The following is a 19,409-nucleotide window of genomic DNA, read 5'->3' as shown; positions in this document are numbered from 1 at the left end:
GAAGTGAAAATAAGGGTGCGGAGAGAGGTTGAAAAGATGGGAACTGTGGCCTGGCTTGTAAAATATACACGAATGAGACTTTCCAATGTGATTTTCCTAAGTTCTCACTTGTCCCATTCTCCAGTATGTGTTCTATTACAACTGTTCTAATTTCTATCAGTGAGTATACACACACCCACAGGATGCAGATCACATTCACTTTTAAGAAAAGGATTATATTTAACAAAGAGATCTTGTTAACCTTGAGTAAACATGAAAATAATATTTCCTGAAAAGTTACACATTCTGACACAGAACCTAATTTATTGTTTTCTCAACTAGAAGCTTGAGTCGCAAAGTTCAAATTGCTCCCTCACCCATCTGCTTCCCAAATTTGTACCATTCATATTGTCCATTATGCAACAGGCTCCTGGCATTCACTACTAGAAAGCTGCTAGTTCAGACTGTTCACTCAAAATCTTGATGCCCCTCGCACGATGATCTGAACATGAAATTTGGTTTTATATTTTGCTGCGAGGTTGGTGTATGAAAGAAATTCATTTAGCTAGGAAATCAACACATTTAAACACGATGCTGTGTTTAAATTACACTACTTTCATGAGTGGATCTCATAAATCTTGCAAAACTGAAAGAAAATCAACAACTAGTATTGATAATAAAAGTAAGGAGACGGGGCAAAATATTATTAGAGCTCTTAAAAAAACAAGTAATTTTAAATGACATTAGTCTGAAATTCATATAAGTGTCTTAAAATGTCATTTAAATTTTTCATTCATATTTTAATGTGTCAGAAATTTTATTCTATAAGAGGTTTGGGGACATATCTTGGGCATATATTTCTTGAATACTAAGAACTTAATAGTTGTATAAAAGTGGATTTAGAGATTTGGGAATAAAAAACACCAATGAAAATTTCTAAACATGAATTTCATGTACTTTTATATTAATATAATATATTTCTTTTAAGAGGAATGAAAACTACATTTTGTGTAAAATATCTTAGATCTATGATGTCTTAACTTCTGGGTATACATGTGTCTGGTTTGCTGCAAATCCATTTTCTAACCAAGTGCGTACTGGCACTGCTAATCCCAATTTTGTGTAGATAGGCGCATTCTCCGATTCCAATTATTTTAAACCTGAAACAAAACACAGAAGGAAAAATAAAAGGCAACAGATTGGTGAGCACTGATTGGAAGAATTAGAGAAAAAAATTTCTTCTGCTTTGAATTTTTACTCTAACCCAACGTCTTTGAACAGCAAGTAAAGTGGCGATAAATGTACCTACTTCCCACAGTTGTGCAGGTTAAATGAGATCATGATTATGAAGCATTGTTTGGAATACTGTAGGTATTAAATACTTTGTACAATAATATTTACATTACCACTTTTTCTCTGGGCTCATTTTATTTTCCACCACAAAGGAAACTTCCAGGAGAATGGTGTGGATGGATTGTAACTCAGATTTCTCTGTGGTGGCAAAGGGCTCAGAGCCCCGGCTTTAGGTGTATAAATTATATACCCAGGACTTACCAACCACTGTATATGGTTCCATCTATCCATTTCCAGGTCTGTCCTGGTTCTCGACCCAGTCCAATCCAATATTGAGAATGGTCAGAATATCGTTTCAGGAAATCCTTTAATAGAGTATATTTACAGGATGAATGGCAAATGCTTTATTTGGTTGGATTTTCTTTTGTCTCATTATACACTTTATAGAAGGGGACAGCATCCTTATCTGGTTCATAGGTTAGTTCATGGGTTGGGTTACTTCTGTAACAACTACCATAGTAAATTGCATTGGGTAGCTTTCTTTTCTATTTTCCAAAGAGTTTTTATAAGACAGAAATTATCTGTTCTGTGATGGCTTGCTCTAATTTGCCAGTAAATCCTAGGTTACCAATCTTTTAGGATGGGAGAATCTTAGCAGTGAAATATATTGAAGAGTTGGTTCATCTAGGTTTTATATATTTTCATAATTTATTCTGATACATTATATTTTCTGATCTTGTTACCACTAACTAGCTTTTTTGTTTTGTTTGGATTTGGTTAGTAATTGCTTTGCATAAGTTTTCCTTTCATTTTCCAACTTGTGTGTGTGTGTGTGTACATGCACTTAGATATGTCTCTGTAAGTAGCATGTTACTGGACTTTGTTGCTTTTTTTAAAACCAATCTGGTAATTTTTGTCGCTAAGAAACAAATTAAAACATTCATATTTTATCATGATCACTGTTGTATTTGGACTTATCAATGTTGTGTTTTCTGACTACTAGTTTTTCTTTGTTCTTTTACCTTTTCTGAATTCTATTGGATTGATACTTTTTCTATGTCTTTAATTTATTTGAACACCTTAGTTTGTTTGAACATTTTTTACTCTTTGATGCTTACCACTTAATTTTTTTTAAAAAACATTCCTGTCTATAAATATCCCAATATAGGTTGTCTAAACAATTGTTTAAATAATTGTTTAGGCAATTATCCATTTCTTCAAAGTTTTCAAATTTATCGACATAAAATTATTTGTAAGATTTTATGCTTTTAAATTGCTACTGTTTGTAATTGTATTTATTAGATGCATATGTCTTTTTTCCTTTTCTGTGATCAATCCTGTCTATGCATAGAACCAGTTTTGCTTTTGTGTATCCTCGTTATTTTGTTGGACTCTTTTATGTTTATTCCAAAAATTATTCCAATGACTATGGTTTTTAGTTAAAATATTTCTTTTGTTTTGTTTTAGTATTCATAATTTCTCATTTTTTCCCTGCTTTAGTTTTTCTTGATTTGTTATTCTACAGAATGGGCTGTATGACTTCATTTATATTTTTCAACCATCCAAATGTACTTATCTATAAATCTTTGTCAGAATGACCTACTAAATTAATATCAGTTTGGGACAATCCCTCTCTGTCCTTTCCTGATAGAGTATGTGGCCAATAAATGTTAAATATATCCCTATGCTCCTTGAGGTCTTAACTCTTTTGTCTCTTACCACCTCTGTTGTTTTACATCTTTATTATTTCAGGTTTGGGGAAGTTTGTACTGTGTGATTGGTTTCTTCATTGATCTTTTTCTGTGCCTGAAGCTCCCAGACCTTCTTGGTTATACTGACTCATTTATTAATCCTTTCCAGTATCTCTGACGACTGGTTTGCCATGACTTTCTGTTTATTATTTTTTTGAATATAGTTCCCCCAAAGGCAAGTTTAATTTGGTGTAAAATGGTAGGTAATAATAGTTCATTACTGAGGGCTTTATTATGGCTTCATGGGTCTGAACTTCGTGGGACGTGGTTTTGGGTTTTCCCTGGATTTTGGTGCTGTATTCCAACTTGAAAATGTAGAGCTGGGTAATATGTGGTTGAACTTCTTTGGACAATAGTTGGGGTCTTTCTGGTGGGTAGTAGTATATATTCCCTACTATATATATATAGTAGGGAAAATGCCTACTATGTAACTTATTTCTAAATACTTTTTACTCCCAGTTGAAAAGTCAAGTGGGGAAGTCATCTCCTAAATGTTGCCTAGAAATCTGTACTCTAAGGGTTGCTCTGACCTGATGTGAGCTCTTTCTATGATTAAATTGATGTGGAAAAAAAGGGCTTCTAGGCTGGGTGAGAGGCTCTTTTCTGGCTCTTTCCATTTCCAGTGCCTTCTCCACATCAGCTATGACCTCTGAAAACATAACTATAATGCAAAAGAATTGGCTTACCAGTTCTTTTGTGGTGTTGAAGACAGCAAGAGTGGCTGCATGAGACGCACAGAAGTTCTGGCTTGCTGCCCAGGTTCTTGTATTTTCAGAAAAATAGAAGCACTTTCCCAGGTAACCAATCCAGCCATTCAAGCATGGCATACATTCAGTGGAAGATTTGTCTTTTTTGACTGAAAAGAATTTAATAATATATTAACTACTGAGGAGGTGGCATGACCTGAATGTCTGCTCTGAGATACAATAGAATTTAATTTGTTTTAAAGCAGTTTTCTTATCCATATAAATGAAATTCATCAAATTAGCTTTGGCCCTTCAATCTGAAGTTTTGGGCTTCATTAATCATTCTTTGTTTTTCTCCAAACGAAGTCAGCTCCTAAATTTTTGTATTTATTTTTCTTGATAAGTTGAAAGAAATCCTTGGCAGATGCCACTCATGTAGATGTTGGTATTGCTCAGATTCAAGGATTGGTGCTCTTCTCAAGTGACACACTCCACCTAGGAGAACATACTCATTCTCATGATGTGACTCTCGTGTTTATACAGATAATTATTAAAGTGATATGTCCAACCCAGGCCTCTCATCAGAAATCTCCCATATACTAATATGCTAAGCACTGTTGTGTATGTTTATTAGAGACAAGGTCCCTGCCATCATTGTCTAGTGGGGCAGATAGATATTGAACAAATAATTACAAATTCAAGGAATGGTACAAGAGCAATAGCTGTAGGTACTAAGAGAACGTAAGTTGAGGGGAGCTGGTCTAGCTCAAGGATGGGGATTGCAGTAGACATTTCAGCTGACACTTTAAGGATGCAGAGAGCTAGCTTGCCAGAAGAAGAATGAGGAAAGCACGTTCTCAGCAAAGAGGAAGTGAATATGTAAAGGCCCTGGAGCGAGTGATCTTTTCACTTAAGAAAGGAAGATCACTCTGAATGGAGTATAGAGAAAGAAGAAGCATAACAAGAGCTGAGGCCAGAAGAATGAACAGGAGCTAGGTGTTGCTTATGTACACTGTAAAGATTTTACACCTTATACTAAAAGGATTGTCTCAAAATTAGAGATAGATGATGATGTATGGACTGGATGGATGGCATGTTGATTCATAAAAATAATTGTCAGAAAAAATCAGATTGGGGAAAAAAACAAGTGTTCAATCTGAAGTGTATGAAACAACTGAGTTGGATATATCTGATCCAGTTCCACCTATGCTTCCACTATGCTTAGACCATGTTTAAAGTCTAGCTTTTTCTTTATTATTGTTCTAATTTTTTAAAAAGACTTTATTTGAGAGAGAGAGAACACAGAAGAAGAGAGCACAGAAGGAGAGGGAGAAGCAGAATTCCCATTGAACAGAGAGCCCGATGTGATGTTCAGTCCCAGGACCCTGAGATCACGACCTGAGCCAAAGGCAGCCACTTAACTGACTGAGCCACCCAGGCACCCCTAACTTTTTCTTTAAACTGTAATGAAAAGTGCATCAGGATTTGATCTTTATTTACATCTGTACCTTCATTTCCTCTTATTTTTCTGTAGGCACTTTGTTTCTCTCTTCATTTTCTTGTATACCAAACTTCTTGTATTTCCTCATTCATGTAATGTTACTTTTAGGTAATATCTGGACCTTTGTTCATGCTGACCTGTGTTCCCCAGTGCCATAGTCCCACATTAACTTGCAATAAAAAAATTCCATCCCTGTCCAACTAGAAAGTACCTACTTGTATTTCAATAATCTATTATGTTAAAGCATAATTTCCTCTACGAATTTCCTCTACTTTATCCCAGTGGAATTGATCATACGCTCCTTTCCATTTTCTTGGCTTCTAATAGACTATCAGATTTAATACATTATAGTAATGACTATAAATGTTGCCTCTTTTTTCTCTATCCTAGCACCTGGAGGTTATGTCATGCCTGTTTGCTGTATAAATAAACAAAATATACCACATCTTTATCCATTCATCTGTCGATGGCCATCTTGGCTCTTTCCACAGTTTGGCTATTGTGGACATTGCTGCTATAAACATTGGGGTGCACGTACCCCTTCAGATCCTTACATTTGTATCTTTGTGGTAAATACCCAGTAGTACAATTGCTGGATCGTATGGTAGCTCTATTTTCAACTTTTTGAGGAATGTCCATACTGTTTTCCAGAGTGGTTGCACCAGCTTGCATTCCCACCAACAGTGTAGGAGGGCTTTCTCTGCATCCATCAAAAGGAATGAGATCTTGCCACTTGCAGTGACGTAGATGGAACTAGAAGGTGTTATGCTGAGTGAAATAAGTCAATCAGAGAAAGGCATGTATCATATGACCTCACTGATATGAGGAATTCTTAATCTCAGAAAACAAACTGAGGGTTGCTGGAGTGGTGGGGGGTGGGAGGGATGGGGTGGCTGGGTGATAGACATTGGGGAGGGTATGTGCTATGGTGAGCGCTGTGAATTGTGCAAGACTGTTGAATCACAGATCTGTACCTCTGAAACAAATAATGCAATATATGTTAAGAAAAAAAGAGAAGAAGATAGTAGGAGGGGAAGAATGAAGGGGGGTAAATCGGAGGGGGAGACGAACCATGAGAGACGATGGACTCTGAAAAACAAACTGAGGGTTCTAGAGGGGAGGGGGGTGGGGGGATGGGTTAGCCTGGTGATGGGTATTAAAGAGGGCACGTTCTGCGTGGAGCACTGGGTGTTATGCACAAACAATGAATCATGGAACACTACATCAAAAACTAATGATGTAATGTATGGTGATTAACATAACAATAAAAAATTAAAAAAAATATGACTTTCATACACCTCTGAGAAAAATCTATGTAACCATTCTCAATTATACCTAAGAGAAAATATGATTTTTACTCTAGACATGATTAGATCTTTGACTTATTGTATTGCAGACTATTTTAACCTAAGTATTAATATCTATTAAGTAGGAGAAGCCTATTTTTATGCCAAAGCACAGAATCAGTCATCTGATCTGAGTCATAGGAGTTTAACATGCTTATCTCCCCTCTCCTAGATTTTGTTAAATAACCCTTATTTTTGCTTAATAACTTTAGGAAATCAGGGTGTTTTAGCATCACAAGCTGCACTAAAAATTATCCAGTCCAGTCCTACGTTGTATAGATAGGGAAGCTGAGATGTTAGACACTGGATGACTTATAACCGATGACAAAACCTGGAGATGGAATGGTCCCACATTTCAATATCACTGAATTGGTCCCACATTGAAATGGTCCCACATTCCAATATCACTGCAGGATTAAAGCATATTAACCTTTATAAACTGTGTATAGTGTTATGTGATCCAGTTTATAAAATAGTCTTTTGAACATAGCTTAAATCAGAGAACAAAATGAAGATCCTTAGGAATTCCACTGAATAAATTCCACTGAGTGAAAATTAGGAGCACCTGGTAAGGATGGCCTGCACAGACTTCAGTAGGTGGCCTGGAAGAAACTGCCTTTCTAAGAACAGGTTGAACATATTTCATCTCCTTTAGCAAATTACTGGGTGTTTATTTTATATAGACCCCATAGGAAATAAGCACATTTAGGAAGAGACAACATTGTAGATATGGTCAAGAACAATGAATAAAATTCAGAAGACTTAGATTCAGGTTATAACTTAGCTGTGTTTAGATAGTCAGCTACTATCTCTGAAGTTCAAAGTCCTTGTATATAACAAAAGGCAATAAGGAAAATAATACTTCACTACTTCTCTGGGTCACTCAAAAATGCAAATAAAATATTGTGTATTAAAATATCTTATGAAGCATAAAACGCTTTGTAAATATATACTTTTATCAAAAAACTTTTTCCTCTTCCTCTTCCTCCAACTCCTCCTCCTCCACCTCTTCATCCTCCTTTTTTCTCCAGTTGAGTAAATTCCATGAGGACAGGAACCATATTTGTCTTGTTTTTCTAGCATAATGCCTAGTTCATATAATGGTTTCTTTCCCCATCTCCTTTATCTGTCTATCTATCTATCTATCATCTATCTATCATCTATCAATCTTCTATCTATCTACCTATCCATCCATTTATATACATACAGTATATTCACATATTTATATATACATTTCATCCATATGTAAATATAGTCAAGTATATACACATAATCATGTATATATACAAGGCATAATGCCTAGTTGATAGAATATGCTTGATCAATATATCTATACTATATAAACTCATTTATACATACTTATGTGCACATTTATGTATACATGTATGTATAATATATATGCACATTAATTTCTACAAATGACTTTAGACACCCATATATAATATATACACTTATAATAAATATGCTCATGTGTAAATCATATTATATATGCACATCTATATGAATATATGCTTATGTATATATTTTCAAACATCTTGTTAAAATTACTTCAAGTTATTTTTAGAATATATGTATATATTTTACCCTCGTAAAGGGGAGATATATCATTCTCAACTTAATTTTAGAGGTTAGGAGTAATCTATATTTTGGGTAAAAATTATGGTCTTTAGGATGGCAACATTTTTTCTTGTCCAATTCTCTATAACCCATATGTATAGTTGTGAACTATGACTGGGACTTGTAAATGTGACCGTATCATGGGAAGCTGCACAACCAGACAGAGATCAAATGTTTTGCCCCTTGAACTCAGTTTCCTTTCTTGTAAATGATAGTCATTAGCTAGAAGCAGCTTAGCAAAAGATACTGATACTTATGTAAAAGTATATGGTTTCGTCCATATGTAGATAATGTTCCATAAACTGCTACCAGTCCACAGGGAGATAGGGATCTCATGGCACATTGTTAACTAACTGTGTCACCAAACATATTGTGTAGTTCTTTTGCTATTTCTTCATAAGGAGACTTTCTTCATGAAGGAATCAGTATAGTGATTTACATTTTACCATGAGCCCCTTACCTTGTAAGGACTATAAGCAATACTGATTTAGAAGGAAGTTTCATATGCATTAAGTTATTATTATCCCACAATATACAGTAGAGCTATTATCCCCATTTTATAGAAGAAGAAATATACATTCATCCCATGTACAAAGATGTCTGAAATTACCCTTTATCTTGAGCCACAATATGAAAAGCACACAGATGATGTAATATTTTGTGGAAGAGTTAACATGAGCATATTTGAGAAGCGGGCAACTCACCTGATAAAATTGAGGCCAGTGTAGTTATCAAAATCACCAGGAAGAAGATGACAGTGGTGATAATTTTAGAGATACAAAGTCTCTTTTTATGCCTTTTTGAGGGTTCTTGTGACTTTCCAGTAAGGTTGAAAGTGATAACATCTCCTATAAAAAATCAATCAGTTTTTAGTTTCTAGTAAGTGAGTTTATATGCTAGCAGTGATCAATACAAAATTCAAATATACCACTTACAATAGCATAAAAATATTGAATGCTTATGGATAAATCTGACAAAAGACTTGCAAAACATGGGGCGCCTAGGTGGTTCAGTCGGTTAAGCGACTGCCTTCAGCTCAGGTCATGATCCCAGGGTCCTGGGATGGAGCCCCGCATCGGGCTCCCTGCTCCACAGGAAGCCTGCTCCCTCCCCCACTCCCCCTGCTTGTGTTCCCTCTCTCGCTCGCTGTCTCTCTCTGTCAAATAAATAAATAAAATCTTAAAAAAAAAAGGACATGCAAAACTTGTACACTGAAGGCAAGAAAACATTGTTGAAATAAATTACAGACATAAATACATGGAGAAAGATACCATTTTTGTGAGTCAGAAGACACAGTTTTTGTGAAGATATCAATTCAACTCAATTTATAGCTTCATCACAATCCCAAACAAAATTCCCAGCAGGCACTTTGTTGGGGGGGAGGTAGAAATTGGCAGCTGTTTCTAAGCATTTTAATGTATGTGAATTTTATCTAATAAAGCTGTTAAAAATTATACAAAAATTAGTTATCTTTTATCCACACAGAGTGGATTTTTATAAGATACTTTGGAGAGATAGCTGAAAATAATATGACACAGATAGAAGAAATGAAGAGCATGGAGATACCGACTCTCTCAGGAAGGTTAGCAATCAGAATTGATAGCAAATGCCCACCAAATGTAAATTTGTTTACTTTACAAATATAGCGCCTAAAGCCTGTCATACGTGTACTTCTTACCTGAAGACTGGGAATCTACTGAGTTTGTCAGTGTTCTGTCATCATCCATGTCTCCTCTTCGGCAAAGCGAAAATACAGACTGGTTGTAGGGAATGCACGGGATTCAAGATCCCTGCCCACAGTTGGATTTAGTGTCAGTAATATGAAGACAGTCTAAAATGAGGACATAAAGTTAAGCGATCAAAAATGAGAATATAAAGTTAAAGACAGTCTAAAATGAGAACACAATGTTACAACATCCTAAATTGAGAATATCACAATAATGTAAGAATTATGATGAATCGCCTCAGAAGTCTGACCAATGACATAACTCCTGCCCTTTTGCTACATTGCTGTCCAGATACCATTCTATCTCACTGTAGTTTGAGGAGCCACTGGAGGTGGTGGGAGACTCTGAAATGATACTTCTGATGGGTTGGGTTCAGCGGAAAGGAAGTGAGGTCCAGGAGTTTATGAAGCCAACAAACTAAGTCTTCACACTATCACCTCGACCTACCAATATTTTTAGATAATTTTGGCCATTATGGACCCCAGCCATGAGCCAATTCGAAAGGATCTGAGCATAAAATAACAACTTTGATTGCAGTGAAAAGAACACCAATTGTCTTTAATAGTAATAATAATAATAGGAACAATCATATCTCCTATTTATTGTGTACCTACTCTATGGTAGGCCTAGTTCTGAGCTTTTAACTTTTATGATTCAATTTATGTTCATAATCATATGAAATAGGAGCTTATTATTACCATTAAATTGCAGATGAGACAAATTCCTTAAAGTAACAGAGAGGGAAAAAGTTTTTTCTTAAAGTAACATAGCCGATATGTGGCTGAGCTTAGATGTTAGTTGGCTCTGATCATTTAACCACACCGCTCTACTGTCCTGCTTCTGTCTGTTCGGGACCTTGCCATGAGCGTTCTCATATGCTGAACTCCTACTTTCAGATGTAGAAAGCAGACCTCAAGTTCAACCACAGCAACAAAAGTATTGTGCTATTGGTGTTGTGCTAAGATCATTGTAGTCATCTATAATCATTTGATGTAGGTGAGGATGAATACATGACAGCCCGTATTTCAAAGTCCCTTCCTTGAGAGACAAACAGAAAGTAATGGGTTGACATTTTTTAAAGCTGGATTGTAAGGAATAGAGTTCTCTCTAATTTTGCATGTTGATGTTTTTAATATATGAATGTTAATTCACATCTCCAAAAAACCAATTACTTCAGGAGCCATGAGTGTGTGTTAGAGAGAGAGAGAGACAGAGAGAGGGAGAGAGAGAGAGAGCGACAGAGACAGAGACAGAAACATAGAGACAGAGAGAGAAAGAGAGATTGGGGAGACCTCTGGCTAGATTATTTTATTCAATTCTTTATCTGAAGCAAAAAGTATCCCCAAACTCTATATGCTATTCAAAACCAAAATTTTGCTTGTGTACCAGTTAGCTATTGCCATATTAATGCTATTTTACAAACCTTACCCCAAACCCTGGTTCACTCACTAGTCTGTGCTGCATTGGCTGAGTCGTCTGGGTTGTCTGGTTGAGGCTCTGTCTCAAGATGTTGAGTCTGTGTCCTTGTCTCTTTGCTATTCTAGGGTTCAGGCTGAAGAGGCAGCAGCTACTCCAGAAGCTCTTCTCACGAAGATGTCAGAGGTGCAAGAGACTAAGCCCATCAACTCAGCATATTTCAAGTCTCTGGTTGACCTCAAAGTCAGGGAGTGGGGAAGTACGCTTTACAACTAGTAACAGGAATTGCAGAGCAATATATATATCTGCAAGGAGTGAATCAAGGGCCAGTCGTCACAAGCCACAACTTGTTGTGGTCCTTCTTGAGGACTTCCGGTCAAATTTTGCCATTGTCTTTTTAAAATTTATTTATTTTTGGGATCAATCTCTTAGATCTTACTTGTTTTGTTTTGCTTTTTAAATTAAGAACTTTATCTAAGACTGCTGCTTTCTGCCTTTTCTTTTCCCTTATGGGCAGTAACATCGTTATATAAGTCAGGTTGATCTTTTTTTTCAAAATGAGTTCCACATAAACTTTTCTTATTTCTCCTGTGTATTTTCACTTTCCTTTTTTCTTCACTCTTCTATTATGTTCGCTTCTTGATGATTCTGCTATGTTTTCAAAAAGACATATTGCAGATACAGTAGCCTAACTTTGCGAGGATAAAGTTGTATAGCAATACAAAATTGATACACACCAGTAGTCATGATTTTACAGATGAAAGGCTGTGTTTCAACCACTGTGTTTTGTAAATGAGGAAAATGAATCAAGCATAAATGAATAAATTATTCAAGGTACTCAGCTGATTAGTAAAGGCTTCTGATTCTCTGTTTGCCAATTCATTTTCTCTCCAACATCTTTGTCCAACTTCGTAGATAAATTTGCTTTGGGATTTGAAAGCCTGTTCTCAACTTTCACAAGATATTCAAACCAGAGACTGAGGACTAATATTCAAATTGTTTAATCTTTTTACCCACAAATAATATTGGTCACAATTATACATAAAAATCTCTCTAATTTGTATATTTCTTTCCCACCCCAATTTTAATAAATATTTTAGTCCCTTATTATCTCTCAACCAGACATTTATGACAACCTCTAACTAATTACTTCTCCTCCAGGCCAATCTCTTCCTTCTCTTTCAATCCAACGTTCACATTACTGTCAAAATCTTTTTTTTTCTAGATCACAAATCTATTCATCAGTTTTATCACTTAATTTTTGTCAATTCTTCTCTATCATCTCCAAAATGAAAATTAAGCGCTTTAGAATGACCCTTAGCAATTCAAATGTCAAATTACATTATTCAGGTCATCGTTCTTCCTTCTCTTCTGTACTGGACTTTGCATCATTTTCCAAACACATTCTTTCACTCTGTTGCCTTCACTCAGGCTCTTACGTTTACCTGATGTGCCCTGCTCCACTTGTCTACTCTGCTTAAGATTTGCCTCTGTTGAAACCAAATTTATAATAAAAAAAAACCTACTCTTAAATCTTTTGGCAGAGTTAGTAAACTTCCCCATGAATCTTATGCTGCCATTTTGGGTTCTAGATAACTGTATTATAGAACTTTGTTATATTAAATTATATTTATTTGTTCATATCTATCTTTTCTAAGGGACTATAAGCTCCAAGATGGAAGGGAATCTATTTATTCATCTTTGTATTACCACACAGTGATTGACCCCCCAAAAAAGTGCTAAAACCAGTGTCTATTGGATGAATAAATAAATGTTCTAGATCCTTCTTACAGAGTCTAATTCAGCATAGTTGGACTCATCTACACTTTCTAAAAACAAATTTCTTTTCACTAATTACAAAACAAGCATTTGTTCCTCTCCCTGTTGGTTTCTGGCTTTATTTCCTAGCCACTTTCCCCGAGCCGCTTAGCTCAGCTAAGTGGCTGACAATATTTCCTCAGGAGCCAAAATAATATGACTCTCATTAAAAACAATTGAAATCAAACTAACATGATTTTTCTTTTCCCTCTCTTGCCTGTAGTTTCTCACATGGACACCTGCGTCCTCCATTAATCTGTTGCTTGCTGCCCTCTCCCAAGTTGTATTTCTTTACAAAGAGTCAGAAAATCATCTTTTGTTAAATGATAACTAGAAATACTTAATAATTGGCAGATCACAAGCTTAATTATATCACTGAATTATCCCACAACATCCATCTGATTATATGCATTTTGAAATTCTCCCTTATTTTTTTCTTTTACTTTGAAACTCTTTGCTAAATAGTCTCTAAGCTCACTCGTTCAACTCAGACTTTCGATAATGATCACTCTAACAGAAAACAGAGGAAAATTCTCTAAAAGAATTTTTCTTTCAAGTTCTTTCCTTGCCTTGGGGAACCCCATACTCAGAAATTTTCTATATAGTCCTTCCAGCTCTGTTTACATTATATCTAGTTCATTCATATCCTTGTAGGTATTCAATACTTACTAGGGACGTTTCAGAGCCCTGACTCTACAAAGGCAAGATGACTAACCCTGGGAAACTATGTTAGCTCCCCAGGTTAACTCCACATATTCCCTGTCCTTTGTAGGAGCTGGACCTGAAGCAACAATAAGACATAACCCATGTTTTCAGCCTACAAGGGATTGGAAGGGGTTGAGATCATAACTAGCAGAGCCTGAGAAACTTCAAACCTAATCATGGGTCTGTGTCTATGAGGAAAAAAAACAAAAACAAAAACATAGTCACCGAATTAAAACAACAACAACAACAACAACAAAAACAAAGCAAATGCATGGGTGAGAAATGGGGAGACATATGGAACTGGCCAAACTGGAAGTACCACGCAAGGCTAAAGCATAAACCTTAAATCTTTTCCATCCTTTTGGGAATGTCATTCTCCCTTCTATTTATTCACATTCTAATCTGCCTTCAAAATAGTTATTCCTTCTCAGAGTGTTGATAGAACTTGTTTGGAACTCTTCATCTGTACATTTATTACTAGTTATATTTTTATATGAGTAGCCTCCTTTCTTTTATGAAATAAATATTGTTTTAAAGCACCAACAGGCTAAATCTTTCAGGATAAAGTATTTTATTATAAGTCAAAGGAAAAGAAAGACCAGAGTTCCTCAAATTCTTGTTCATTGCCTTCTTCCTCTTACAATTAACCATAAATGTACTAGTTGCTGAAGATGAGAATTATATTATAAAATATTAGAGGAGGTACTTTTACCACTTCAATTACATCACTTTTCATATTTTCAAAAAAAACCATGCTTTTGCTCACCATGCCCAATCACTGCTATTTGAGATTTCTTTTTGTTCATGGGAAAAAAATCAATGCCATTTATTTTAATATTTCTAATTTATGAGATTAATTTCTTAATTCTACACAGGAATTAAATTCATTAGTGCTGAATATAGAAACTCTAGTCAAGACCAAACATTTTTTTGAGTCCACACCTCTTAATACTGTACTAGGTGATGTCATTTTTTTAAAAGGCAAAAGGTACTACACTGAAATATACATTATAAAGTAAGTTCTTGAGCTTCAAGGGACTTATGAACATCGCAAAAATCCGGGATTGTGAGTGTGTATGTGTATGTGTGTGTCTGTTTTTATACTTTTCTGTGCCATCCTTTTACCAGACCCTTACAGAATGTCATGGGAGAGATCTTTGTCAGTTGTCGGTAACCTTAGCACCTGAACTTATCTCATCAGTCATCCCTACGTGCCTTTATTTTTAAATTTGTCTTTCTGTTTACCTCTTTAATGTCATACTAAGGTCCTGTATTCCACTTTGTTCCCATTAAGACACATCCCATCAAATATTTATGCTAGGAGACAGATAAATGTAGGATAACTTCCAGGCATTTGACTTGGATAACCGGAAGGATATGGGGCAGTGGATGTTTCTTTGTCATTATTTCCGATGTACAGCAACTGAGCCACTTTCCTTTGCTGAGACTGTTCTTTGCCACATGAGTCCCGATGGCAGGCAAAACCTTCTCCACTGTAGAAGCTAAAGAAGCTTTTCACTTTCCCAGCCTCCCCTGGAACTGAGGATGCTGAGGGGCATGTGGGCTATACCCAGTTAGATGCACCCTAGTCAGATCTTGAGTAGGGAGCTATTTATGCTCAGAAGCATTGGAAATGGGGAAGTTGGTCTGGGGTGGGGGTGGAATAAGAACATCATAAATATTTAGATTGCAGTGTATTCATGGAGTCAAAACTGTTTTCCATTGGTGCTAGCAGTTTCTTCTTGCTGCAGCTACGATCAGAAATACAGAATGAACATATTTAGTTGAATAATAGAACTAGTTCATTTTGGGGCACATTGATATTAAAGTTCCTCTGAACATCTAGGTAAAGATGTCTAGTAGGCATTGGTATACAAAATTCCAGATTTTAGGGAAGAGATATAATTAAAGCTAAAGGTTTGAAATTGTCAGTATGTATGAGCCAATAGAAAGCATAGTTGATTTTTGAAAAACGTTGCAACTGCATGGGTTCACTTATATGTAGAGTTTTTTAATAAATAATACAGTACAATACTGTAAATGTGTTTTCTTTTTCTTATGATTTTCTTAATAACATTTTCTTTTCCCTAGCTTGCTTAATTGTGAGAATACAGTATATAATACATATATTAGAGGGAGGGAGAAAATTCCAAGTAGACTCTACCCTGAGCACAAACCTGACAATACATATACAAAATATGTGTTAATTGACTGTTTATCAGTAAGGCTTCTGGTCAACAGCTGGCTAGTAGTTGAGTTTGGGGGGAGTCAAAAGTAAACTGGATTTTTGACTGTGCAGTGGGTCAGTACCCTTTACCCCACTATTGCCCAAGGGTCAACTGTGCAAACAAATGGTGTATGGAGTAAGAATATATATGAAATAGGAATAAAATTTTTATATGGGAGTATCAAATTATTCACGTTATTTTATAATTATTTCTTTTTTCAAAAACTTTGCTTCATTCTTAAAAGAAAATTCTTTATACACTTTCCCTAATATGTCGCAAAGACTTATTCTTTGGTCTATTTCTCCCCATTCTCCCTGTTTTATTAGGCAATGTGGCTTCCCTCTTCCATGTGAAACCTGGGCCCCAGGCCAAAGCTTACCTCCACTCAACAACAATTCAATTCAGTTCAGTTATTTGTACAAGTTGAGTTGCTCTCTATAAATAAATTTAGCCAACTGCTAAGAAGAGCAAATATTGTATTATTACATTTGTATTTGTGGGTGTTGTGGATTCTTTCAAAGCAATAGCATATAATGAAAGTTTAATCCTCACTGACAAAAGTCAATAACCACTTTGCAATATAACAAAGATAACATCTTCATTTTGATAGAACATTTGTAATTTTGTGTCTATAACAAAAGTCATATTTTTACTTATTAATGTAGAATTAATTATTTGTACATATGAAATTTTTCTAACTTTTATATTTAAGAATCAAGTATATAAATAAGTGTTGGGGCGCCTGGGTGGCTCAGTCGTTACACGTCTGCCTTCGGCTCAGGTCGTGATCCCAGGGTCCTGGGATTGAGCCCTGCATCGGGCTCCCTGCTTGGCGGGAAGCCTGCTTCTCCCTCTCCCACTCCCCCTGCTTTGTGTTCCCTCTCTCACTCTGTCTTTCTCTGTCAAATAAATAAATAAAATCTTAAAAAAAATAAAAAATAAATGTTTCATTTGCAATTTTGTAAAGGTAAGATCTGTTGCACTGCGTTTCAAACCTCATATAATGTAAAATAATTTATTTTTTCTTTTAGCCTCAAATTTATTTTTATGAATACTAATTATTTTACTTTTTTAAACTTAGCATTAAAACATTTGATGTGTGGAGGGCTATTTGCTAATTTACTGCCACTAGGTTGCTTGATTGATATATTTGAAAACAGACAAAACTAGTTTAATTTTTATTTCTTTTTTAAAAAATTAATTAGCTAATTGATTAATTAATTTTCAGGGGGAGAGAGAGCTCACGTGTGTGCAAGCAGGGGGAGGGGCAGTGGGAGAGGGAGAAAATTCCAAGTAGACTCCACCCTGAGCACAAGCCTGACAAGGGGCTTGATCTCAGGACACTGAGATCATGACCTGACCAAAAAATCAAGACCAACCGAGCTCCCTAGTACCCCCAATTTTTATTTTTAATGTGTTTATTTTCTCATTACAAAAGTACACTGGAAGTAGATGTTACCTCTTTAGTACAGGTACTGTGCATTCCTTACTTGATAGCATCGACCTCTGGGTAATCCAGGATCCAACCTTCTATTTTTGTGATTGGACATGCAAGAATGGGGCATAAGAATTCTGAATCATTGTGAGAGAGGGAGGTGTTGTCTACATAAGGGAGTTTGTGTCAGCTGGCATCATTTTACCAGATAACATACTGATGGCAAAGAAGATACGGACATATGAGTCCTTCATGAGAAAATAACCAGCATTTTTGTGCTTCTTCTTATTTCCATCACACTGAGCTTCTTTGTACCTTGACTCATTTACTGTTGCAGTTTTCCTTTGCTACTCCATTTCTATTTTTTTCCCGAGGGGAGCAGATGCTTGGCCATGGATCACACTGTCTCACCTTCTCTGGAATAATTGCTCTTCTAATCCAGACTTAGGCAAATAGCACAGCCCCTTTTGGAATAACTTTTAGAATAACTATGGCTATGTCCTTTTTAATTAACAGAAAAGTGAGAGGTCCAGCTGGATTGTAGGTTTACATTGAGAAGTGGTAAATAATATGAGAGGGGAAAGATGGTCCAGATGATGATAGGGTTTCCAGGACAGTGAGAAGATTCTTACAACTGTATTTTTTTTTTTTTTGCCTTTTGTGAGTTTTGTTTTATTTCTTCCATCTTCCTCTTTTCCAAAAAGGAAGAAAATTTGAGGTCAAAATGTGGCATGTAACCCAAAACCTAAAAAAAATTTGTCAAAATTCAGGAAAATATAGTTTTCCCATGCGTAGTTGATCCTCACGAAACTTCTGTGTTTTATAAGTAGAACATATTTTATGATACACATTTTATAGATCAGGAATCAAAAGAGTAAGCTACTTGGTATGACACAGCTAAACATAGGTTGTCCGATTCCAAAACTCATGTTTTTTTCTATTGCATTTCTCTTTAAAAGCCACATTCCCTTTTGCATATTTTATATTTCCTTGGGGAAAAAAGTCTCTGATTCAAAAGTTACAACCTGGGCGCCTGGGTGGCTCAGTTGGTTAGGCGACTGCCTTCGGCTCAGGTCATGATCCTGGAGTCCCAGGATCGAGTCCTGCATTGGGCTCCCTGCTCAGCGGGGAGTCTGCTTCTCCCTCTGACCCTCCCCCCTCTCATGCTCTATCTCATTCTCTCTCTCAAATGAATAAATAATCAGAGTTCTAGAGGGGAGGGGGTGGGGGATGGGTTAGCCTGGTGATGGGTATTAAAGAGGGCACATACTGCATGGAGCACTGGGTGTTATACGCAAACAATGAATCATGGAACACCACATCAAAAACTAATGATGTAATGTATGGTGTATGGTGATTAACATAACATAAAAAAAAATCTTAAAAAAAACAACAAAAAAACAAAACAAAACAAAAAACAAAGTTACAACCTGGTGACCTAGGGATGGGATTTGTCTTCATAGTTCCTTTGTCTGTATAAACAATGTTTCAAAAAAAACATTTGCCACGTTAGATTACATTTGAAAGTCAAGAGCTGTTACACAAAAAGCTAGGTTTCCCAAAATACTGGAATATATCATCATTGGGCCTGTAATCATTTTTAGCAACAATCTCTGGGGGAGCTGAGGGCAAGAATGGAAGATAACAGGGATTCTCAAACTTGAATACATTCGAAACACTTTGATTTTAAAACACACATGCCTGGGTCCCACTTGTGACCAACTCCATTGTAATCTCTGAATGGAGGCTCAGCCAGAGTAAATTCTATGTGCAAACATTGACATGGGGTATGTGGTGGGGTACATGCTCTTTGGTTTACCACTAAATCAGTCCTCACTTAACTTTCTACACTCACATGACCTCCTGACCTTTGTAGAAGTTTGAGTTGTCAATTCTGTATTATCACA

At 36.0% G+C, this 19,409-nt stretch overlaps 2 protein-coding genes across 13 annotated transcripts in view; one reads left to right on the top strand and one right to left on the bottom strand.

Moving 5' to 3' along the window:
• LOC112830121 (killer cell lectin-like receptor subfamily F member 2) overlaps positions 1-15,823 on the top strand; it is a 49,453-nt gene extending 33,630 nt beyond the window's left edge. For all 12 annotated transcript variants that reach the window (XM_073877996.1, XM_025879818.2, XM_073877999.1 and 9 more), the window contains one exon: positions 11,445-15,823. In XM_073877996.1, the coding sequence (XP_073734097.1) occupies positions 11,445-11,592 (148 nt within the window). In that variant the 3' untranslated portion in view covers positions 11,593-15,823. The remainder of the gene's footprint in view (positions 1-11,444) is intronic.
• On the bottom strand, positions 947-11,451 carry LOC112830122 (C-type lectin domain family 2 member A-like). The gene is made up of 6 exons (XM_025879823.2): positions 11,350-11,451; positions 9,852-10,004; positions 8,878-9,021; positions 3,710-3,879; positions 1,534-1,637; positions 947-1,139 (listed from the first exon to the last, which is right to left on the bottom strand). Exons 2-6 carry the CDS (start codon positions 9,898-9,900, stop codon positions 1,016-1,018), a joined length of 591 nt encoding a protein of 196 aa, XP_025735608.1. The 5' UTR covers positions 9,901-10,004; positions 11,350-11,451; the 3' UTR covers positions 947-1,015.
• Positions 15,824-19,409: the final 3,586 nt, after the last annotated feature.

Source organism: Callorhinus ursinus, unplaced genomic scaffold (genome assembly GCF_003265705.2).
Source record: "Callorhinus ursinus isolate GAN/ISIS: 27379988/994484 unplaced genomic scaffold, GSC_fseal_2.0 scaffold27, whole genome shotgun sequence".
Taxonomy (NCBI): Eukaryota; Metazoa; Chordata; class Mammalia; order Carnivora; family Otariidae; genus Callorhinus; species Callorhinus ursinus.
Note: the sequence above shows the minus strand (reverse complement) of the source record. Positions and strands in the feature narration are given on the sequence as shown.